The sequence below is a fragment of the Lissotriton helveticus genome, chromosome 2_1 (genome assembly GCF_964261635.1).
Source record: "Lissotriton helveticus chromosome 2_1, aLisHel1.1, whole genome shotgun sequence".
NCBI lineage: Eukaryota > Metazoa > Chordata > Amphibia > Caudata > Salamandridae > Lissotriton > Lissotriton helveticus.
The window spans coordinates 2,081,887,074-2,081,912,207 of record NC_136059.1 but is presented as its reverse complement, the minus strand read 5'-3'; the positions used below and the strand labels follow the sequence as shown (position 1 = coordinate 2,081,912,207).

The following is a 25,134-nucleotide window of genomic DNA, read 5'->3' as shown; positions in this document are numbered from 1 at the left end:
TCTGTCTTCTGCAGAAAGGAGAGGTAAATCGATTCCTGCAAGGAAAGATGTCATTTTATCATGATCTACTGGGTACCTGGCAATTTTGTTAACTATATTCTGAAGGCGAGTCAACATGTTACCTGCAGATGATTTTAGGGCTGGAATAGCCATGGCAACTTCTCTGTCTCAATTGTGCTGCTAAAAATCTACCTGCCTTTTCTCCCTGGTAGTATTTGAAACTAATAACAATTGTGAGTAAATAGGTATATGAATAATGCAGAAAATACTCATCTGAAGTGTGTAAGGTGCTTGTCTCCCTGTGAAACATGAACATGGAAATCACAAGCTAAAATTTGAATTAGCATTAGGAGAGACATGGCATCAAGGACTACTCTCCATCTGAAGCGGATTTTAAAGGAGAGGGATATTTGTCTCTTTGCTTATATTGAGTAAAGTTAGATACTGTCTCCAAAGCTGAAGTTTTGTCTTCCTGGGTACGATTCTATCTCTCAGACTCTCTGCCACGTTGAAGGGCTTCATTTGGGATTCGACGTCTGCCATCTGTAAGGTGATGAGTAGGTTGAGAATTTTGAGAAGTCTGAAGCATAGATGTATGCTGTCTGTCCATATGTTGCAGCTTCATGTCATCCTAGAAGCGTTGTAGCTCATCTGGATTATAAAAGTCTCTTGAGTCACCATTTCTGGTGACACAAAAATGGGCTGGATCGAACAAGCCGTATTTGATGTTCATTTTTCGTAGCAGAGGACTCATGGATAAAAATGCTTTCCGTTGTTCATTAGTTTCTCAAGAAGAATCAGCTGCCATTCGGATTTCATGCCCATCATAGTTGTAGAAGCCTTGTGTACACGCACCAGTCAGTAATTGTCGAACCTGATTGTGTCGCAATAAGCAAGCAATGAGGGGTCTCGGACGGGTATCTAGGTCTTTACGCGGAAGACCAAGACGGTGCGCACGTTGAATTTCAAGCATTGGTTCAAAATGAACACCAACCAATTTAGGAATAATTTCACACAAAAAGGCGCTAGTATTCTGGCCTTCAATTTTCTCTGGAAAGCCAAAGCCAAAGCCAAGCCAAAGAAGCGCATATTCTCCTGCTGCGATCTTCCAAATCGACCAGCTTACTATGGAGAAACAATAATTCTTGATCTGTGCTTTGTACTGAGTCAAGTTTATTTTCAACTACTGTCAAGCATTGATCCAGTCCTTCTAATTTAGTATGAAATTGCTCAATATCTGCTCTTATTGATTTGGCATCCGATGCAAATGCAGAAATGTTAATGTCCATTTCCGTTAAACAGCAACTAATGGTTGAAATTTCCTGAAAAAGACTGTCCATAGCCTCTCCTGATATTGCATTTGAAGTATTGCGAGGCAGATTAGATGAGGTGAGCATATCATGCAAACGTGTGATCGCCTGTGATACCCATGCGCCGGTGCAAGGTAAAGTCTTACCCGTGCTGCGCAGTGTCTCAACACAAAATTTGCCACTGTAAAATAAAATGAAACGTGAGACTCTCAAAGCGTACACAAGATGGTGGTGATTAGCAAGTCAATATCAATGAGAGCTTGGAACTTACCGAGAACCAAACCAAAAAGGCGCTTTGCTAGAGTAAAAGAGAGACGACCTTACGTCAACAAACTATTTGGTGTCTGTAAAATGTGAGTTATGTGAAAGTTAAAGTTTACAAACACCCAATGCGTGATTGAAAGAGAGACACTCACCTCCGAGTACTGGTAACGGACCGCCAGAATGCCACTGCTCTCGCCAAACCGAACGGACGCCGTGACATAGATTAGACCGTGCTTTGTTTAAAAGCAAGGAACCTAGCAACCATACGAGGAAACCTAGCAACAGGAAAACTTTATTGTGAAACACATGCTTTCACGGACAACCGGACACTGTGCGTCTGAAGAGAATAGACTCTGCCGAAGTAACGTAAGGAGAACCGAGCAAGTGTTAGTTTAGGTAAAGGTGCTTGTTAAAAATGAAAAAGAACTGAAGTGCTCAGCCGATACGTGACTAATTCACAGAGGAGAAACCGAAAATTCAGCTTCTAAGTCTGTGAATGTGAAAAATGCGGTACCCTATGAACCGCATGACAACGTCTGTACCGGTACAAAATGAGCATGTGCAAATCCTGTACATAGAAATGTGAATGCTGCTGCTCAGCATTCCAATGAGGAATGATAACATTATATATGCAAAGTCATGAATATAAATGATTATAGAAAACATAGTAACTCATAGTGGTCAAATTCAAATTCAAAATATCTTTATTCGGTTTTCAGTATGAAAGCCACAAAAGTACAAATTTACACAGTAAAAACACCAAAAATTAAAAGAAGAAGTTAAAAGTTCATGAGTTGTTGTAATTAAGGACTCTTATACTGAACAGTATATTTACTAGGGTCCATGTTAAGACAGGTTCTCGGATTACTCAAAGGTTCATGCGGTGTTTGAGGCACATTCTAAGGTAATGTGCCACGGATTTTGATACTAGGGGATTCTCCAAGAACTGCAATGCCAGGAATGCTGGACGACATCTTCTGACCTTCATTACTTTTAGAACTGGTAAAATCCATCTCTTACGGAATGGTGAATAAAAAGTACAAAAGAAAAGAACGTGGATTGTGGACTGAGGAGAGTTGGAGTCGCAGGGGCACGCTGTTGTGTTATGTGTCCAGTTGTTCTGAGTGGGAAATGAAACCATGATATGGAAAAGATTGGACCTGAAACGGGTGAGCAGTAACTTTTCGAATTGAGTCAGGTCTTGCTGCAGATATGATTGAATAGATGGTACAGTTTGTATCATGAGGCAGTGTTGTACTGATGGCTTGCCTATTTCTGTCATCAGCCTTAGTTGGTTTAAGTGAGACAGACATATCTTTTTTAGCTCTTTTTTTGCTATGTCTGTTACTGACTGTGGGTCATTAAAGAACCTCAGGAGGCCGATATCTGTAAGGAAAGTTTTTACATAGTGTAGCCACTTTATCTTTTCCATGTGCTCGAGGTTCATGCAGTCCTCAATAATTTCTCTGGTGAGTGTGCATTCGTCCGTAGCCCATATTCTACGCCATAGCATTATGGGTTGGATCTTGATAAGGTCGGAGATATGTTCCACTCCCAGTTCTAGGTGGCATCCGAAGGTGGTCGTGCTTTTGGGGACTGCTAATAAAAATTTGAAAAAGGTGTTTTCGGTTTTTTGAATTTGGTCAACATTAGCTATTCCCCAGACTCCTGCTCCGAAAATCGCCGTACTAATGCATTTAGCATTATAGATCTTTAACATCTCTGCCAGGGGGTTTTTTCCTAGGCGAAGAGAAAAGGCTTTTAGAGCGCCCACTGTTCGTATGAGCGATAGCTTGCGGGAATTGATTGCGTCTTTCCATTTGAACTCCTCATCGATGGTGATGCCAAGATATGGATAGGTTTTTGTTGTTTCAAGCGGTAAGTTGTCCACAAAGATTGTTTTCACCCTTTTCCCCTTACTGCCGGCATGCATCACAAAGATTTTCTTTATGTTAACTTTCAGGTTAAGATTGGTCATGAAAGTGCAGTAATTGTTTAAAGCTCTTTGTAGCTGAATTGGAGTTCGAGCGAGGATCACCGCATCGTCGGCGTATAACAGTGCCGGAATTGGTCGCCGACCTGCTGTTGGAAAGTCTTTTGTTCCCTGTAGCATTGCTGCCTCTAAGCCGTTAGTGTACAGCGTGAATAGGAAGGGGGCCAATACGCACCCCTGCCTAACCCCCTTCTGTATTGGGAAGCTATCCGTAAGTTGTCCTTCCAGCCCATATCTTACCTTGCCTGTGGCGCCAGAATATAGCTCACGTAAAAAGTCCACTATTGCAGGGTCAATCCCCATTTCCAGCATTATTAGCCAAAGTTTTGAATGTACCACACAGTCAAACGCTGCCGTAAGGTCAACGTAGACCATGTGGAGACTGTTTTTTTTACAGTTGTATATTTTGCGGCCAGTAGGGTTAAGTTCAGAACTTGGTCCACGGTGCTCAGGCCTGACCTAAACCCGTATTGAAGGTCTGAAAGGAGCTCTTGTTCCTTGGACCACTCCTGGAGACGATCAAGAAGTATCCTTCCTGCCATCTTTCCCACTGAGTCCAGGAGCGAGATGGGTCGGTAGCAGGAAGGACTGTCTCTATTGCCTTTCTTAAAAATAGGGACCAAGATTGATGTTGACCATGAGTTAGGGAGATTGATTTCTTTGGCTGCGTTCAGTACTTTTGTTAATAGTGGGGACCAGAGGTCAGGAAGAAATTTGTAAAGGTCCATTGGAACGGAATCTGGACCTGGCGCTTTACCATTTTTTGCCAGGTTAATAGCTTTCTGTATCTCGTTGATGGTAAAGTGTATGTCTAACGGATATTTCACCGATGGAAGGTCAGGTCGAGGAGTTAGATCTCCAGTTTTTGCCACTCCAAAGACCCCTGAAAAATACAACACCCAGTCCTCCGCGCTTATTGCAATATCCAAGGATGGGCCCTCCTTGTTCCCAGCTAGGAATGGAGTTTTGACTGTTCTCCAGAATGCTAGGTGATCTTTTTGCAAGCTGCTGTCTAAAAGCTGAGTCCAGAGGTTGAGTTGTATCTCTTTTTTCCGTTGTTTTAGTGCGTGCGCGTATGATTTCCTTAAGTTGACTATCTCTTCCCTGTTTCGTTCTTTCTTTGCTAGGGCTTTCTTTAGATTAGAATAGGCTTTTGTGCACTTAGTATTAAACCATCCTTTTCTTAGTGTGTTGTTTTGTTTTCTGGGTTTGATTAATTCATTTCCTATGGTCTTCACTATTTTGTCGTAGTCGCTCAGGATTTCTTTCGCAGTGGCAGAAGGATTTAAACAGTTATCGATAAGTGTCCTGCATTTTTCAACTATTCTTTTTGTGGTCAGTTCTTGATCTAAAATACCCCATTTTAGGGTGAAGCCGTTCAACCTGTTTAGCGTAAGTTTTTCTTGATGCAGTAGGGCAAAATTATCCTTTGCTGGGTTCTTATAGCAGACAGGTTCTAAGTATATTAATTTGAGGGGATAGTGGTCGCTGAGTACATTATTAATCACTTCGAAATGCTTTATGCGTTCTGCATTAAGGGTAGAAACCAGGATGTAATCAATTAGTGTTTGAGCGCCTCTACCGTGAAAAGTTGACGTAAATGGGATTGTCGGTGACATTATCATGTTCGCAAACCCCAAATCCAGCTCAAACATAACGGCTTGTATATTTGTTCCTTCCTCCGTGTGTTGAAAATGAGTTAAGGGGTTATCCTGTTCATCGGTAATCCCACAGGTGGGTGCGTTACTTTTGTCGCAGATGTGTAAGTTGAAGTCTCCACCCCAGATTATTGAGTGTGTGACTTTAGCATGTTTAATTTTTTGCTTGTTTGTTATTTCAGTAATTTCGCTTAGTGTTTTGAGTAAGTCCGCCGAGCTCATATTATTGTAAAAGTTTATTATTGTGTAGGAAATATGATTAGTTGCTTTAATATTAATTACTTGGTAGTTCTGATGAAGAGCTATGGGCGTTGTTTCCTGGCAGGGCCAAAGGTTCGAGATGTATGTTGTTAAACCCCCTTTGCTTCTCCCTGAATGCGATTTTGTAGCTTGCGAGAAGTATGTTCTGAATCCTACCAGGTGGACTGGATCATTCAGCCATGTCTCCTGAAGACATATTAGATCGTTTGTCTGGGCCAGGTCCAAAAAGGCTTTCTCTTTGTACTTGGTTGCGAGACCCGCCACGTTCCAGAATAGCAGGTTCCTCTCGACATTGGTTATATTGGCATTAGGATGGGTCGGAGGAGGAGGGGATAGCTCATATGCCATTAAATTTGGTTCGTCTCCAAACTGGGCCATTTCAAGCGGTCGCTTTTTTTGGGGAGATAGTGACGGTATCTGCGGACCTGTGACGAGATTGACGTGATGTTGCCTGGTTTCAAACTGGCGGCCTCCATTTGGAATTATGGGTTTTAGGATGGTGTCTTTTGTTCTTCGTTGTAATGGGCTTTGAGCCTTTCCTAGAGTATTTGGTTTAGAGATACCAGGTGATGAGGGTAGTAGCATGCTAGTTTTGTACGTTTGGCTTGGCATGTGGGACTGTGATGGTGGTCAGTCGACCATATCTAGGCAGCTAAAATGATTAAAGGTCGGAATTCCCGACCATGGTTCGTTGTACGTATGTTGATAAGATCTTCTGCCAAAATTATTCCAGTCACCTCGTTCTCTGTGGTCATTTCCCCAATCCCCCTGAGGGTGGGACCTTTGGTTATTTACTTGTCCCCTATTAACCTGATGCCAGTTTCTTGGTCCTTGCTCGGGTTGACTCCAGGACCAGTTTGAAGGCCAACTAGGGTCCTCAAAGCGATGATTTTGTCGGGGGTAGAAAAAGGATAGGCGTTTAACGTTTATTCCTTCGTTATTTTCTAGTGTGTCCCAGGAGCAAATGTAATCGACTGCACGTGGATTTTCAAAATTTACGATTATGCAGTCCCCGGAGGTTGTTTTTGGCTGATGACCTATCCAGGAAACACTTCTTACCGTGGTTATTCTGGTGTTGTTATTAGAGTGGTTGGGCCTGTTGATGTTTAACCAGTATCGTGCTTTGTTAAGTAGAGACCAGGTGGGTTCGTCCGTGTCTCTGCTTAATTCGGGGACACCCGTTAATATGGCTACGAAGGGAGCTGCTTCCGGGGGGAGATTTACTACCTTTGGCCATCTCTTATTAGATCGTCCAGGTTTACTGTTATGAGACTGTGGTTGATCAAGTCTGGGAGTGTTTGCAGTGGAGGAAATTTTTGTCTGATTAGCATTTGTTGAAATGGAATCTGTAATTGGTTGGTTTTGAGTGCTGGAAATGGGTTTTGTGTTGTTTTGGTCAAGCTTTGTTTTCGCGGAATTGATCTGGTTAGTTGATTTATTTTCCGATTCTTTCACCATTTTCGTTGTGGTATTAATAGTGTTAGTAGGAGTTGGTTTGTTGGCTGGTTGTATTGATAGGTTAGTTGCGTTTCTTTCTCCTTGGTTGGTGGCGACGCCTAGAGAAACGGGAAGATCGTTTTTCCTTAGGTTGGTGGTTGTTTTAGCTGAGGCGATTAATATAGCCACTTGTTTTTCTATTATTTCAAGGCTCTTTTGTAAGGGTTGTAGTTGATGTTTTATTATTTCCGAAATTTTGTTTAACAAAGATGTATCTACTTTGGAGTGACTTGTACTTTTTTCCATGCGAGGAACCGATTTTTTTTGTCGATTCGGATTGGTGCTGAGACTGTTCGCATGGTCTTCAACTATGAGGACATCGGAAAAAATGTTCTTAGAGGGTTCTATAATGACGGTGTTCTGTTGAGTTTGTTGGCTAGAGGGTAATACAGTATCCAGATTTGTGACAATTATGTGTTCTGAACTATGAGATCGTAATTGTAAGTGGTTCTGTTTTTTAGGGATTGCTCCTTCCCTTATGCCTTTAAGTTCGGACTGTGTTAAGTCGGTGTTCATTGGTTGTAAGCTTGCAAAGATATCGGGGGTCAGTTCGAGATCCTCGGAAGATTGTGAATTAGACAGTTGTGAGGTTACTGATAGGTCAACAGTGTTTGGTAATGCGTGGATTTCAACATTTGTGTCCATGGTTGATTTATTTAAGGATACCACATTTGGGGTTTGGGCCTGTGCCAAAATACCCATCGATGAGCGCCGTGCTTGGTCTAGCTCATATGAGACACGGCGGTCAATCAGCAATAATGTTTGGTCAATGGTTTCATTTACTTTGTGTAAAAATTGTTCGATAGGACCCACAGTAGTTGTTATGTTTTTTTTCATGGTCTTACTTCTGGTGCTTCTTGTGGACATTGTGTATTGGATGGCCAGGTACAACGGAGTATGTGGAACTAGAATTAGTAGTGTATCGTTAGGAGGAGTGCTATACAGTTATTTTCTTTACCTCTTAGGGAGCTTTTACTCAAATTTTACCTTTCATTAGATGTTAGGGGGGTGCGCCCGGCCCGGTCTCCTCCGGTCTGTGACGGGCTAGGACGGGCCCACCCTTGGCCCAGGCTTCGCCCCAGGCTCCGACCCGCGCGCGTCCCGCGATGCGCGTTTGTGGTCCTGGTTAAAAGACTATCGGGTGAGAGGGGGCGGGGCACTGGGAGGGGGCGCGGCTCACACGGGAAGAGGCAACAGCTGATGGAGCTGAGCGCTGAGCCTCGCAGTCCCGGAGCCGCGCCTCGCGCCTCCTCTGCGGCCACGCAGATGGTGTTACTCCTCTTCACCAGGGGCTGGAGCAAAGAACAGACAGCAAGCTACTCCTGTAGCGTCAAGGAACAATGACGGACAAGAAACCTCACTGCGAGCGGCACCCGCGTAGCGGGGCACAAGAGGTTATGAGCAGTTCGGTGGGGGCGGGCACTGGGAGGGGGCGCGGCTCACACGGGAAGAGACAACAGCTGATGGAGCTGAGCGCTGAGCCTCGCAGTCCCGGAGCCGCGCCTCGCGCCTCCTCTGCGGCCACGCAGATGGTGTTACTCCTCTTCACCAGGGGCTGGAGCAAAGAACAGACAGCAAGCTACTCCTGTAGCGTCAAGGAACAATGACGGGCAAGAAACCTCACTGCGAGCGGCACCCGCGTAGCGGGGCCGCGAGAGGTTATGAGCAGTTCGGTGGGGGCGGGCACTGGGAGGGGGCGCGGCTCACACGGGAAGAGGCAACAGCTGATGGAGCTGAGCGCTGAGCCTCGCAGTCCCGGAGCCGCGCCTCGCGCCTCCTCTGCGGCCACGCAGATGGTGTTACTCCTCTTCACCAGGGGCTGGAGCAAAGAACAGACAGCAAGCTACTCCTGTAGCGTCAAGGAACAATGACGGACAAGAAACCTCACTGCGAGCGGCACCCGCGTAGCGGGGCACAAGAGGTTATGAGCAGTTCGGTGGGGGCGGGCACTGGGAGGGGGCGCGGCTCACACGGGAAGAGACAACAGCTGATGGAGCTGAGCGCTGAGCCTCGCAGTCCCGGAGCCGCGCCTCGCGCCTCCTCTGCGGCCACGCAGATGGTGTTACTCCTCTTCACCAGGGGCTGGAGCAAAGAACAGACAGCAAGCTACTCCTGTAGCGTCAAGGAACAATGACGGGCAAGAAACCTCACTGCGAGCGGCACCCGCGTAGCGGGGCCGCGAGAGGTTATGAGCAGTTCGGTGGGGGCGGGCACTGGGAGGGGGCGCGGCTCACACGGGAAGAGGCAACAGCTGATGGAGCTGAGCGCTGAGCCTCGCAGTCCCGGAGCCGCGCCTCGCGCCTCCTCTGCGGCCACGCAGATGGTGTTACTCCTCTTCACCAGGGGCTGGAGCAAAGAACAGACAGCAAGCTACTCCTGTAGCGTCAAGGAACAATGACGGACAAGAAACCTCACTGCGAGCGGCACCCGCGTAGCGGGGCCGCGAGAGGTTATGAGCAGTTCGGTGGGGGCGGGCACTGGGAGGGGGCGCGGCTCACACGGGAAGAGGCAACAGCTGATGGAGCTGAGCGCTGAGCCTCGCAGTCCCGGAGCCGCGCCTCGCGCCTCCTCTGCGGCCACGCAGATGGTGTTACTCCTCTTCACCAGGGGCTGGAGCAAAGAACAGACAGCAAGCTACTCCTGTAGCGTCAAGGAACAATGACGGGCAAGAAACCTCACTGCGAGCGGCACTGCGAGTGGTCATTGAGACCTCCCAGAATTGTTGTGCCCAGATACTTAATCCAAAAGGTTTCTCTGCGTGCCAAAGACATGTTGTAATCTAGCCCTGGTACTTGATCTATTTTCTCTAAAATGGTGAATCTGATCTGGGGAATATTATGTGATGTGTTAACCCAATGTGCGGCTAGGCAGGAATTCTGATTTTTGTTACGGATCGTGTTCTATGATTCGTGTTTTGATTTTTCTTGATGTTCTGCTTGGGCATTGGACGGAGTATATAACGCCCTCAGTGTTACAGTCCGATGTGGGTATAAGTAAAATCTTCTTGCCTATGTGGGGGTGAGCAAAGGTGTTTCCCGGAATAATGTTGCTGCACTGACTGCAGTTCCAGCACTTCCTCATCCCTTTGTGATTAGGTGTTATGGAGATGGGTCTAGGTTTTAATAGTTCCTGCAAGTTCTTAGATCGCTTATGCGCCAACAAGGGTTTTTCAATAAATAGAGTGGTGAAATCTGATTCTTGCTCGATGATTTCCCAACGTTTTTTGATTATTTTTTTTTGTTTTAGGAGACTGTACAGAGTGTTTGAGAACGAATACCTCTCGTTGGCTCCTAGATTTGTTCGACTTCCTTAATGTGTAATTCAGTGTTTGTTAAATACAGTAGTAAGCAACAGACAGTTGCATATGTTTACTTTCAAGTTCACTCAGAGATCTGTGTTACTCAAAATTGCTTGTATATAACAATATACGTTTTTTAACTTCCTTTGTGTTACTTTGTTTTAATCTCATCAAAATTGTATAAAATGTAATGAGAATTTGAAACCTTAGGGACTAAGGCTGTGCATCACCCAATGTGCGGCTAGGCAGGAATTCTGATTTTTGTTACGGATCGTGTTCTATGATTCGTGTTTTGATTTTTCTTGATGTTCTGCATGGGCATTGGACGGAGTATATAACGCCCTCAGTGTTACAGTCCGATGTGGGTATAAGTAAAATCTTCTTGCCTATGTGGGGGTGAGCAAAGGTGTTTCCCGGAATAATGTTGCTGCACTGACTGCAGTTCCAGCACTTCCTCATCCCTTTGTGATTAGGTGTTATGGAGATGGGTCTAGGTTTTAATAGTTCCTGCAAGTTCTTAGATCGCTTATGCGCCAACAAGGGTTTTTCAATAAATAGAGTGGTGAAATCTGATTCTTGCTCGATGATTTCCCAACGTTTTTTGATTATTTTTTTTTGTTTTAGGAGACTGTACAGAGTGTTTTAGAACGAATACCTCTCGTTGGCTCCTAGATTTGTTCGACTTCCTTAATGTGTAATTCAGTGTTTGTTAAATACAGTAGTAAGCAACAGACAGTTGCATATGTTTACTTTCAAGTTCACTCAGAGATCTGTGTTACTCAAAATTGCTTGTATATAACAATATAAGTTTTTTAACTTCCTTTGTGTTACTTTGTTTTAATCTCATCAAAATTGTATAAAATGTAATGAGAATTTGAAACCTTAGGGACTAAGGCTGTGCATCACGGAGGCTTGGGTTGTCCCAGGCCTTGACATATGTTATTATTATACAGGGATTTGGGATGTACCCCACAGCGAGATAGCACACAGACACACAATACATTTTTTGTTTCTTTTCTCAAAAATATTGCAGTTTAACACTTACTAAGAGGTGTGCAGGGCCACCACATACAAGGACCTGTATTTCTTGCCATTTTACAAAAGGTGGAGCAAAATTTTGGCTTATTTTCTTAAATGGTGTGATAAGAGAAAACTATAATTGTATGCACAAATATAGTCAGTAAAAGTAAGCAACTTTGACAACATTTACCTTCTGTGCCGATGACAGGACCTGATGACTATGAGCAGTGCCATTCCTCCCACTTTTATTTAGCTGACCTCAAAAGTCCCTCCTACATTTTGGGGCTCAGTTTAAGAGCCTTTTAATGTAAGGTATCCTTACACTGCAAATCTGGTGCTACCCAGAGCCACAATTGGTGCATCCTGGGAATAGGAATAAGTCAAAACGGTCTACCCTGTGCTTAGCTTTAAGGAAGTTCAACCTTAAAATGTTGTGTGATGAGTTCTATGTTGTGATATGTGATAATATGTTCCAAAGATTTTTACAAGACATGGTATGTCAAAAGTATGGCCTTGCAGTGCTGTCAGTATATGGGTACCTACAAGCCCTCTTGGATGGTTTGCAATCAGTGTGTGATTGTGACAGTGGTGACTGGGGATATCTGAACCTCGTGGGTTTTAATACAAGCAAATACAAACAATTAATTACCATGAAATATAAAATAAAAATAATTGTACTAATTTATTATAAAGATTAAACTTTATTTTCTCAATTTTCCCTAAAATTTACCTAAGTAAGATCACCACCTCACCTGTCGAATCTCCCTATGGCAAACTACAGAAAAAAGTCAGAAAGTTTACTTAACTAACAAAAAATTGGTAAAAATATCTTTGTGTTAAATATTGAGGTATCATAATTATATACATATTTTAATAAATTGCTATTGCACTAATGATTCCGAATAAAATCTCTACTTAATTTTAGTATATGAAATAAAATAAAAATATGTTTCTGAAATTTAAATTAAATCTATTCGCACCTAAAGTTAAAAAAACCTTTTTAATATGCATCCATTATTATAAAAGAATAAAAAAAATGATTTGCATTATATTGTAATGAAAATGAATGTTACATTAATTAATTGACAAAGATAATTTTTAATTAACTAAATAATAATTATGTATTTTAGATTTAATGTTAATTATATTTATTTATATTTTTGAACATATAAAATAATTTAACATTATTTTCTATGTGGTTTTAATTCCCTAGTTCTGTCATTTTCAATGGAGGGCATTGCAGTACCACTTGTTGGCAATGTGTGGCGGTGGACTTACTTCAGCTCTGAGCCGGGGTATTTCACAACTGTCATGGATCCCTTTATGACTGTAGTAACTTTAGAAGTACAGGTTGTGTTAGGATTTCCCCATAGAAAAAATAGCAGGTGGAGTTAGAGATTTCCACTCGCAGGTTTGTGATTAGCATTTTGTAGTACTTTAGCAGTAGTATTCCGGCACTACGAAGCATGCTACAAAATGCAGTCCGTGAATAGACTCCAAAGACTTTACAGACTCATGCAACAGTGTTACCACTAAGTTAATGACAAGCATTATACCTTGGATGGGCACCATCTTTTCTTGGGTGACTATTATATGTGGCAAATTGTTACCCTTATAAAAGGGTCAGCAATGTGCAGGAAGTTAGCACACTCATGCTATGGATACCCACAAAATTCTAAGAATGACCATCTTTAGGAAAGGAAAACTTTATGCCAGCATTAGGCATGTTCATGATATGGATGCCCACAGTTTGTCTAGATTTACTACCAGTATAAAAAAATAATAATAATACTAGAGGTAAGCAGCATCAACACATGGGTGCCCACAATATGCCAAGAATCATCACCATTATGCCAGAGCTACTATTGTACAAACAGTAGGCACCACTGGGCCCCTGATGGCTATATAAAACGTATACATAAATAAATACAACCGTTTTGTACTGTTTTGCAATAGTATTTATACAGTGTTGCAGTCCAGAGAATTTGTACTAAATGACAGGGCCAGTATATACCAACGCTGGGCTTCATCATGCTCTGGATGCTCAAAGCCTTGATGGTGCTCATTGCTCCGCCCTGGTTCCTATCTAGCTTCCATTCCCTGCTGCATGGAAGGCCCTGCACATACACTAACAGTGTGATTGACAATACATCGCCTGTAATACCGCAAATCATCATGAGCTCAAGTCCCATAGTGACTGACTGTATTACAGACCCTACTGACACTGAAAGCACAACTCGGGGACTACCATTAGCTTCGGATCACTGATTGAAAGCGGCCTGCTGCAAAGCTGCGGGCTGCAACTTCAGCCCCACTATCGAAGTCCCACTCCATGGAGCACAACCTTTGCATGAGTGATGGCAGAGGTCTGAAGCACTGGCCCATTGAACATGCACTGATGTGTTTCTCCCAATCCACTGTAAATGTCTGGAGCTGGGTCCCTCCGCTTGTGTGAAACACAGCCACACAACTGCAGACCCTGTTAAGTGAGAGTGAACATTGAAGTTGTACCACCACTTAAAAGGTGACAAACCACACCTAGGTCACAATGACCCGAATTACTGCAAATATAACCATGTATGCAAGTTAGGGTTACATACATCTCACTGCAAACAAGTTTTTAGTAACTACAGATTACCTCCCCTATCTCTTCTTTGATACTGACTGCGGTTGAGGTACCTGGAAAAGCAGGCAGTTTCTAATATATAAAGTTGCTAAACATCCCCAGTGATACTCACCGCAGCTAGTGTTCCTGCATATGTGGGAGCATCCAAAAGAACGGTGTCTCCAGGACTAATAAGCATCTCAAAAACCTGCAGAAAAGGAAACAAGGGATGCAGAATGATACGTAGTTGCGGTTTTATTTTTAATCATAATAGACAAAGAAGGAACTTTGATATACGATCAATGATTTACACATAGTTCTCTCTCGGTGAGATTTCTTCTTGTCCAACCAAGAACATTTGAAATTTCTGTTGGGATGTGTATAAAAACAGTGGAAGCAATAATGCCCTAAAATCGGGATTACAATATTTGGTTCTGCATCATAAACCACTTGAGGCAATAAAAACCTTTAGATGGTTAAGTTGGTTTCTGCTTGGTGCCAAAACTGGATACATTGAAAGACTATAGCTGGAATGAGGCCCCGCATGATTTGTGTAGTATTCCATATTCTATATTCCATTTAGAATTGTTATGTTTCCTTCCTCCTGGACATTCTGTTATATGCCTCGTTCAGTTAAGCCTTGATCCCTGTCCTTGGTGGTTGTTTAAGCTGTCTCTTCTTAATAAACCTGTTACTACCATCTTCCTGACTCATCGTGATTTGCAACAATTACCTCATCACTTGTGCTAAAACTCCCCACGCTAGATGTGTAACCACAAAGCGGTACAAAAGGGGGTGGTGATGGACGGAGCATCTGTACCAATCAAACACTCACACCCAGTCAACAGATCTGGGTTTAGTCCATCATCATTCTTTAGCCCACTCTGCCACCCCAGTTCAGACATGGCCATATGCAAATCAGTCTGACCCTGTGCCTCATGGGAACAGTGCAGCCCAAACTGCCAAGCCATGCCTTCCCTGGACCAAAAACAAGCTTCCTAGGACCGGTTTCAGGCATTACAGCCGTCTTCAGCCAGGCTTGCTTGAATCCAGTGGCAAAGTGAGCAAGGGACTCACATCTGAGCATACCCTGCCAACTTATGGCAAAAAAGGGGTACAAAAGGGGGTGGTGATGGACGGAGCATCTGAACCACCTGAAGCATCTGAGTGTTTGATTGGTTCAGATGCTCCGTCCATCACCACCCCCTATTGTACCACTTTGTTTGCCATAAATTGGCAGGGTATGCTCAGACTTGAGTCCCTTGCTCACTTTGCCACTGGATTCAAGCAAGCCTGGCTGAAGACGGCTGTAATGCCAGAAACCGGTCGGTCCTAGGAAGCTTGAATTCGGTACAGGGAAGGCATGGCTTGGCAGTTCGGGCTGGGCTGTTCCCATGAGGCACAGGGTCAGACTGATTTGCATATGGCCATAACTGAACTGGGGTGGCAGAGTGGGCTAAAGAACGGTGATGGATTAAACCCAGATCTGTTGTTTGGGTGTGAATGTTTGATTGGTTCAGATGCTCCGTCCACCATCACCCCCTTTTGTACAGATGTGTAACCACAGACATGGATCCTGCGCCTTCATGTCACTGATGAGGCCCAACAATGCTGAATCCGGCCTGAGCACTCTCATGATTCCATTCACAAGAAACGTGGCCAAGCAGTACAGGCTGCAACTTTTGGGCGGTGCCAATACTGATTTCCATAGAGTTGTTCAATTACTTTAATGGCACACAAAGCCCAACAGAATGGACTGCAATGCTGTCTAGAGTGATGACCAGTGACTGAAATTATTTCACACATTTAATCCATTGGTTTCCATGCGATTACTTGAAAGCAACAGTCTTGTGAAAATGCAGCAAATGAGTTTAAAATAACCTGTCAAAGCAACAGGCTGGACTGTACAAGAAAACAAGCATCAGCAAAGTCAACAGGTCCTGCCATAGCAAGCTGGTATTTGTTTCTGTTTTAATGCATGCATACGCCACAAAACGATGAAGAAAAAAGAAAACCTTGTTCTGCCTAAATATGGTGGGCACAAAGTTGCATAAAAAAAGTTCAATAAAAACTAATAACCACGATAATGAGGGTGTTTCCTAGTAGGCAGGTGTACTTAGAACAGGTACAGAAACTATTTTGTTTTAATGTGCATCACAGGTAAATATGATGAGGCATGGATATGACATTTTAATTATAGAAACAATGGAGGCCACAGGGCAACACACAGAGGTACAGTTCAAAACTGTAACTATACTATACTAAGAGCTCCCTCTGGGAGAGAGAATCATAAGTGATAGGAAGGACCTAGTGGTTTTCAACAGGCATGGGCAGATTCCAATTATAGGGCAAACGCCAGCAGTCATTGACCAGGTGGCATGCTTTATTATAGGATAGGGCTCTTCCTACAAGAGCCCTACTCCATAGGGCTTCTCATCATAGGAACCACCGCACAGCCAAGTCACTCGATTTGAACATTTCGAAGAGCTCGCTTGCTACAGAGGGTTGTAGCCCACAGACGCGAGGATAAGCCCTATGACGAAGCATGCCACCTGGTCGGTGGGTTTGGGCTTATGTCCTATAAAGGGAATATCCTTAAGTCTGTAGAATAAAAGAAGGTTCTTCATATCAATCACAGCTGCCACTATTTTAGGGTACTTTTAGTACAGTGAGATTGTAATTACTGTGGTGAAATTCAAAACATTTACGAAATTTCGTGTTACATAAAATGTGGAAAGTTTCTCATTTTTGCCATAGGCCACAAGGAGAATGATTTGCACAGAAAATGTCTTGCTGAGAAATTTAGAGAACAGACAGAAGACTTGGACCTACCAACCAGCTGATCTGGCGAGGGTGCACCACCGTAGAACTTGACTTATCAGTTCTCGCTACATTCTTCTCCACAACAGCAAATCAGATTCAGCGTGCCCAACACAGAGTGGCATCTGACGACATTAAAACCTCTCTGTAAAGCATTGCCCAGATGAAGGAATAAGACTTCCAAAAAAAGGAGACTAAGTCCAAAGGTAAAAATCTTCACAGGGCCAGACGCCAACAAGCATCTGATTAATGTTGATGGCTCCCTGGGTGCAAATTCTAGACTTTTCCTGCTTAGAGCTTTTCCCAACTTCATTGAGGGCTTCACAGAGACCTAGTGTTTTGACAACAGGTCATCTACGACCTTGCCTTTTGATCCTGCGTGCTACCTTCCTCTGCTAAGGACTCCACCTTCTCAGGTAAATTATAAGCCTGAAGGTAACTCTTTGACCGTGGACTGTCTGGACCTTGTACCAGACGTGCAGCAAATCATGGTTGACTTTAAACCTTATCTTTAGCTCAGTCTCACACAACCAGATGTCTGATGTTGCAGGTGGGGCTTAAACAGGATTACAACTTTAAAAAAATCATATCAATCAACCACCCCTCAAAACAGCAGAAACATGCTTCCCGTTCTCAGGCCTGAAAAACATTGTCCTCTTTTCCGCAAATGCGAACATTCTTCTCCATGTGCATGAGGCACCAATGCCCACCTTCTTCTGCCATACCCATGCTCCAAAGATTTATCCATTCATCATCCACTTCATCTCTCATAAACCCTTCAAGGTCCTTCCAATCAACTCTGGTATTCTAAACATCACTACAAATCGGGTATGGAGCAAATTGTATAATCAATATGAATAACATGCAATTGTTCAAGGTTGTAGAACCGGCTTTTTGGAGACCCCTCCCCACTAGGAGAGTCATAGCCAGCAGTGCAGGGGACACCTAGAATCTACGGGTTCTTCTTGCTTAAATCATACATTACCAAAGAGACCAGGACAACCAGCTGTGGAGGGAAGTAAGTTATTTATTAGCTCGAGCTAAGGACAGGGTCCCAGAATGGTACAAAGACAATTCTACGGAGACTGCTGCTTTACTCCGCAGCCTACACATATTTATAGCGCTAGCCACGCCCATTTGCACAGTACAAGTTCCTTATTCAGATAAGTTCCTCATCTGACAAGTTCTTCGTCAGTCTTGTGTGGTGCAATCGTGGCCAGGGGACATCTGTCTCTGATTGCACAATGTACTCAGCCCGTGCTTCCTTGCCTTGAAGCAAGAACCATCTACATACAGGGTACAATCAGGGTCAGTGAGGGGTGTGTCAGTCAAATCCACACGGCCTTTAGTCTCTTCCTTTGTCCGGAGGACACAATCATGTGGATCAGAATTAGTGTCACCATCATTAAAGGGTAACAATGTGGCTGGATTGAGCGTAGTACAGCGGTGGATGGTGATATGACTGGCTAAAAGAGTCAATTGATATCCGGACAAACGTGCACTAGTAAGATGTTGAGTTTTTGTCCTACTTAATAAAGTGTCAACTGCGTGAGGAACCATAACTGTAAGTGCAGTATCGAGGACCAGGCCAGCAGATTGGCGAATGGATATGGCAGCTGCTGCTCTCAAGCAACTGGGTAGTGCGCGGGCCACAGGCTCTAGAACTGCAGAAAAATACACACAGGGGCGTTGTCTGTCACCAAAACACTGTGTTAGCACTGACAATGCGCAACCATTATGCACGTGTACAAAAAGAGTGAAGGGCTTTTGATAACTAGGGGTGCCTAGCACCGGGGAAGAACACAAGGCTGTTTTCAGTTCTTCAAATGCATGCTGACACTCATTTGTCCAAGGGAGTGGGTGGGGAACATCTTTAAGTGTGAGGCTCAATAAAGGTTTAATGAGTAAAGAAAAATTGGGTATCCATTGGCGGCAGTAGGAGGTGATACCAATAAAAGCACGGACCTCTTTCTGCGTTTTTGGTGGGGGCATTTTACTGATTGTATTAGTTCAGGGGTGAGGCGGCGTCCCTCCTTCGACAGGAGATGACCTAAGTAGGTCACCTCATGTCGACAATATTGGAGTTTGGAGAGGGAAACTTTGTGATTGAACTGTGCTAGATGCAGGAGAAATTTCATTGTAGCTTCTTTACATAATGCCTCGGTGTCTGCCGCTATAAGCAAATCATCAACGTACTGGAGTAATGCGGTACCTTGGGGTAGGGTCAGTGAATCAAGTTGGCCCTTGAGGGCCTGACTATAATTGACGGGCTCTCTGAATATCCTTGTGGAGCTCTGCAGAACCGGAAACTTTGTCCTGCCAATGAGAATCCAAAAAGATCCCTACTCTGTTCATCGACTGGTATACTGAAAAAGGCATTTTTTAAGTCGATGACAGAGAAAAAACATGCAGACGGGGGAACCATAGTAAGTAGGGTGGTGATATCTGGGACCACAGGAAACTGGGGAACTACTATTTTGTTTATCTCGCGTAGATCAATGACAAAATGATAAACAGGGGGCTTGAAAGGATCTGTGCCTTTTAGGACAGGCAAAATTGGGCTATTGCATACATTTCCTCTTGTCTCTTCAACCACGCCCTTGTCGACAAGTTCAGAAATTATCTGGAGTAATGCCCTTTCCCCTTCTTTGGGTATTTTGTATTGGGGAAGTCGGGGAGGGTGAGCATTTTCCTTAAGGGTAACAGAAAAGGGGGTATGGACAAAAGGCCGACATCAGTATCACCTTGGGCCCAAAGAGCAGGAGTATCATTCTGAAGTTCCTGGGGAATTGGATCTGAGGAGGCTAAATATACTGGGTGTGTGGTAGGGGGACCCATAGTGATGTAAACCCCATCAGGAGAACAGTATATGGTGGCATGTAATCTTTTTAACAGATCTAAACCCAATAAATGTTCGCCACATGTGAAAGTCAAAACCAAAGAGGAATCAACTGTGTAGGGTCCTATCGTTAGTTCCAGTGGTTGTGAAACGGGGATAAACACTGGGGTACGAGAAAACCCGACAGAAATGCTATTTGCGCCAGACAAGGGGGCCCCAGGGACTTTAGACCTAGCAATAGAACTTTTGGTTGCACCAGTGTCGACCAAAAATTTCTCCGTAGAGGCCAGTGTTGTAACATGGACATATGGTCCCTTCTGGTCAACAGGAACAGGCACGGGTCCCTTCTCTAGTCCTTGGTAATCCTAGTGAGACAGGAAACCCGTCCCTTCTTCAGGCTCATAATCCTCAGTAAAATAGTTGCGGTCTTCATAATTAGCGGTATCAAATCTATTCTTTTGCATAAGGGGGCGCCTGTCCTATAACTGCGTTCTAGGTCCGCCTTGCCCTCGTCCTCTCTGGGGACATTGGCCTGTGAAGCGGTCAGCAGGGGCAGAGTTGTTCTGAGCCAACAAGGGACACTCATCGCGCCAATGACCTTCCTGGCGACAATAAGCGCACTGGTTGGGTCCCAGCGGCGGTCGAGGAGTCACAGGGGCAGGTCTCTGAGCTATTCATTGAAACTTAGGGGCACCTCTGTTTTGGGTCGGGTTGGGTATGCTTGTTGGAGTAAGACCTTTGTCTTTAAGTCTTTAGTCTTTTTACCTGTTTTATCTCGCTGTTCATTCTCCCTATTCTCATAGTACTGGGTCATTGTCAAAATGCCAGACGGGGTGGAGATGGGCCATGCACTTTCTGACATTTTAAGCTTAGTCCCAAGCTCTGGTAACAGATTGGTATGTATATATAGGTCAGTGTCTATTTAGTTTGAAATCAAGAATTCATCATGAGCAATCCTGTTACATCACAGACTTTTTAAAGCAATTACTTAGGTGTAGTACAAGAAATTTATTCCAATTTTTGAAAATTAATATACATGGTAATGTGTTTTACCAGAAAACCACAGGTAATGCCTCATTCAGGCAGACAATTTCTTCATTGAATCAAGCAGCCAAAAAGGCTCAACACAATAGTTTCAGAATAGTCCTTGTGGATTCATATAATCATATGGAAAATTCACACAAAATTATACAATGAAAAATGCGCTCAAAAGTGAAAGAGAGGAGACAGTTTGAGAGGGATGGGTGTGATTGGGTGTTGGTGGGGACTGGGTAAAGGATGTTGTGACCATATAACAATCACAGTGATAAATGCAGCCTTTCCAGACTAATTTTGTTCATTAGTTCCGTTGAACAACTTTAACATAGGGTTCGTATGTATCAACAAGTTATTTCCCATGTTAAGTAATAGAAAACATTGCGGTCTACGTTTCGACCCCTAAGGAGCAAGGGTTGATTGAAGCCTCATACTGGGGTCTTCTTCAGGACGAAAGTACATGGAGCGCCTAAAAATGACATAATTTTGAAGACTGTCAGGATTTATGTTAATATTGATTGCCGGGTTGTACTACATTTATTTACACGGGAAGGAAGAATTGATTTCTTACTTATGAACAGGTCGGTCAGTGGCCTCATAATAATGGACCTAATTCGGTTCCTCAGTCGGGGCCATTCATCTAGAAATAATTCAAAAAATGAAGGATGTCGGTTTAGGAAATGGGTTAAAGAGTAACCCTATCAATTTAACATAAAAATGCATAGTGTGATCCCACCAGGGGACTTACTAGGGCATCCGGGGCTTTCCAAATTGGCACAGCGTTATGGCTTGGTTTCTGCTCCTCCAGATGGACGTATCTGAGAGTTTAAGAAAACCAACATGAGAAAACAAGGCGTTCAGACGGGCGAGATGAATATTGCTTCAGTTCCATGTATGAACAATGAAACGTCTGGACTGGGCGTGTGTGACTAATCATCCATTTAAAAGAAACTAAAAAACTTGAAAAACCCAAATGGGAATCACAAAGCTAATTGGGGCGTCATGGTCCGTGGACATTGTCTAAATTATAAATAGGAGTATTAGAATATTTACGGGTTAAATTACTACTCGTCTAAAATTGCCATTTGTACAAAAAGGGGCTGTTCGTGCACTGCTAATCAAGAATTAAATTAGGAAACACCAGCCCCGCGGATGAGCATCGCAGTATCTTACCATTGTCTCCACATCTGCGCGGGTGCTTTCATCCACACGGCCTGACCGCGAGTGAAGCGAGCGCGAGGTGCAGGCGCTGGATACCGGCCAGGGGCTCGTCCGTGTGGACCAATCACAGGGCGCCACCTCCACCCCGTTGAGGGAGTGTATGAAAATGGTCGTCAGCGAGTGAAAACGCGACGTACCATTGAGGGAGGGTTACAAATGCCTATGTGCCGCCGGATTGTGCAAACTAAATAGGAACTAAGTTACCTGGACTAAAGGGCTCAGTCATATATTCAGGTCATCTGATCCTAAATTGCGGGGTCTGCAGAATTCCGACAGTGTGGGAAGTGGTTGTTCGGGTCTGGTCAAAAAGTCAGTTACGGAGGGGACAAGATTATTTATTTAATCTAATTCAGTTAGTCGATTATCAAAGGCGCATGTCACGCGCGCTGTTCCTCTTTCTGTACATAACCAAGACGGGGCACCCTTTATTATAGTGACCTGTAGTGTCTCACAGAGGTATGCATTATGCGTGGCACCTATGTTTGGACCTGGAAATCACCGGGATTAAGGCAGACTGATTGAATCCGTGTGCCGATTGTATACAGGAATATCATCCACCATGTGGCCCTTGATCTACAAGACATAATAGCATCATACTTTTGTATTAGGTACGCCTATGTTTTGACGTGTAACGCCCAAAGTTTACAAAGAGATATAAACATTTTGATAGATGACATATCACATTACAATAAAAAACTCGGCATGTACAACATTGTATATAGTGTCCATAAACAATGAATTGACATTCAATTGTGTGTGTTAGGCTATGGTAAAGACAAAGTTGGACAGAAGGCATACAGTTCTAATGGGACGATCAAGGGCCACATGGTGGATGATATTCCTGTATACAATCGGCACACGGATTCAATCAGTCTGCCTTAATCCCGGTGATTTCCAGGTCCAAACATAGGTGCCACGCATAATGCATACCTCTGTGAGACACTACAGGTCACTATAATAAAGGGTGCCCCGTCTTGGTTATGTACAGAAAGAGGAACAGCGCGCGTGACATGCGCCTTTGATAATCGACTAACTGAATTAGATTAAATAAATAATCTTGTCCCCTCCGTAACTGACTTTTTGACCAGACCCGAACAACCACTTCCCACACTGTCGGAATTCTGCAGACCCCGCAATTGAGGATCAGATGACCTGAATATATGACTGAGCCCTTTAGTCCAGGTAACTTAGTTCCTATTTAGTTTGCACAATCCGGCGGCACATAGGCATTTGTAACCCTCCCTCAATGGTACGTCGCGTTTTCACTCGCTGACGACCATTTTCATACACTCCCTCAACGGGGTGGAGGTGGCGCCCTGTGATTGGTCCACACGGACGAGCCCCTGGCCGGTATCCAGCGCCTGCACCTCGCGCTCGCTTCACTCGCGGTCAGGCCGTGTGGATGAAAGCACCCGCGCAGATGTGGAGACAATGGTAAGATACTGCGATGCTCATCCGCGGGGCTGGTGTTTCCTAATTTAATTCTTGATTAGCAGTGCACGAACAGCCCCTTTTTGTACAAATGGCAATTTTAGACGAGTAGTAATTTAACCCGTAAATATTCTAATACTCCTATTTATAATTTAGACAATGTCCACGGACCATGACGCCCCAATTAGCTTTGTGATTCCCATTTGGGTTTTTCAAGTTTTTTAGTTTCTTTTAAATGGATGATTAGTCACACACGCCCAGTCCAGACGTTTCATTGTTCATACATGGAACTGAAGCAATATTCATCTCGCCCGTCTGAACGCCTTGTTTTCTCATGTTGGTTTTCTTAAACTCTCAGATACGTCCATCTGGAGGAGCAGAAACCAAGCCATAACGCTGTGCCAATTTGGAAAGCCCCGGATGCCCTAGTAAGTCCCCTGGTGGGATCACACTATGCATTTTTATGTTAAATTGATAGGGTTACTCTTTAACCCATTTCCTAAACCGACATCCTTCATTTTTTGAATTATTTCTAGATGAATGGCCCCGACTGAGGAACCGAATTAGGTCCATTATTATGAGGCCACTGACCGACCTGTTCATAAGTAAGAAATCAATTCTTCCTTCCCGTGTAAATAAATGTAGTACAACCCGGCAATCAATATTAACATAAATCCTGACAGTCTTCAAAATTATGTCATTTTTAGGCGCTCCATGTACTTTCGTCCTGAAGAAGACCCCAGTATGAGGCTTCAATCAACCCTTGCTCCTTAGGGGTCGAAACGTAGACCGCAATGTTTTCTATTACTTAACATGGGAAATAACTTGTTGATACATACGAACCCTATGTTAAAGTTGTTCAACGGAACTAATGAACAAAATTAGTCTGGAAAGGCTGCATTTATCACTGTGATTGTTATATGGTCACAACATCCTTTACCCAGTCCCCACCAACACCCAATCACACCCATCCCTCTCAAACTGTCTCCTCTCTTTCACTTTTGAGCGCATTTTTCATTGTATAATTTTGTGTGAATTTTCCATATGATTATATGAATCCACAAGGACTATTCTGAAACTATTGTGTTGAGCCTTTTTGGCTGCTTGATTCAATGAAGAAATTGTCTGCCTGAATGAGGCATTACCTGTGGTTTTCTGGTAAAACACATTACCATGTATATTAATTTTCAAAAATTGGAATAAATTTCTTGTACTACACCTAAGTAATTGCTTTAAAAAGTCTGTGATGTAACAGGATTGCTCATGATGAATTCTTGATTTCAAACTAAATAGACACTGACCTATATATACATACCTACCTTTACTGACCCAGGTCAGGTTGTCTTAGGGTTCACCCCATTGTGAACTTATCAATGGTAACAGATTGGACACAAATGTATACACAAACAGTCGCTGTCCCCCTTCTGAAGTCATGTCCTGTCCACTATAGTCGGTGAATGTGCTTTCGAATCGTGTGAAAAAGTCAGAGACACTTTCATCTTTCTTTTGCCTGCAAGCAGCTAATCTATCCCAATTAATATGGTGAGGTGTCAACATCTTTTTCATGGCATTAAGTATCTGGACCGGAAGGGCTAGGATCATGGGGTCAGGTTTCTCACCGCCAGTTCGAGGCCTGTCAGCTTCCTCAAAATCTTTTCACGTATGGCCAAATTCTGCCTGATCATTATGGCGTATTTTAGACCATACTTCAGTCGGTACTACCTGTCACATTAACATATCTATATCTGCTAAAGTCATCACGCAAGATTGGAGTGTCTGAGTTAATTCTTTGTAATAACCTGCTGGATTTTTACGCGCGTCAGGCAGTTGGCTTTTAAGTTGGAGGACGTCAGACCTTTTCCAAGGGACATGGACCCACATC

General features: G+C 43.7%; 1 protein-coding gene across 7 annotated transcripts in view; it reads right to left on the bottom strand.

Moving 5' to 3' along the window:
• Positions 1–25,134, bottom strand: part of LOC144819055 (kynurenine/alpha-aminoadipate aminotransferase, mitochondrial-like) — a 442,105-nt gene that overhangs the window by 196,667 nt on the left and 220,304 nt on the right. For all 7 annotated transcript variants that reach the window (XM_078677063.1, XM_078677064.1, XM_078677069.1 and 4 more), the window contains one exon: positions 14,040–14,114. In XM_078677063.1, coding sequence (XP_078533189.1) covers positions 14,040–14,114 — 75 coding nt within the window. The remainder of the gene's footprint in view (positions 1–14,039; positions 14,115–25,134) is intronic.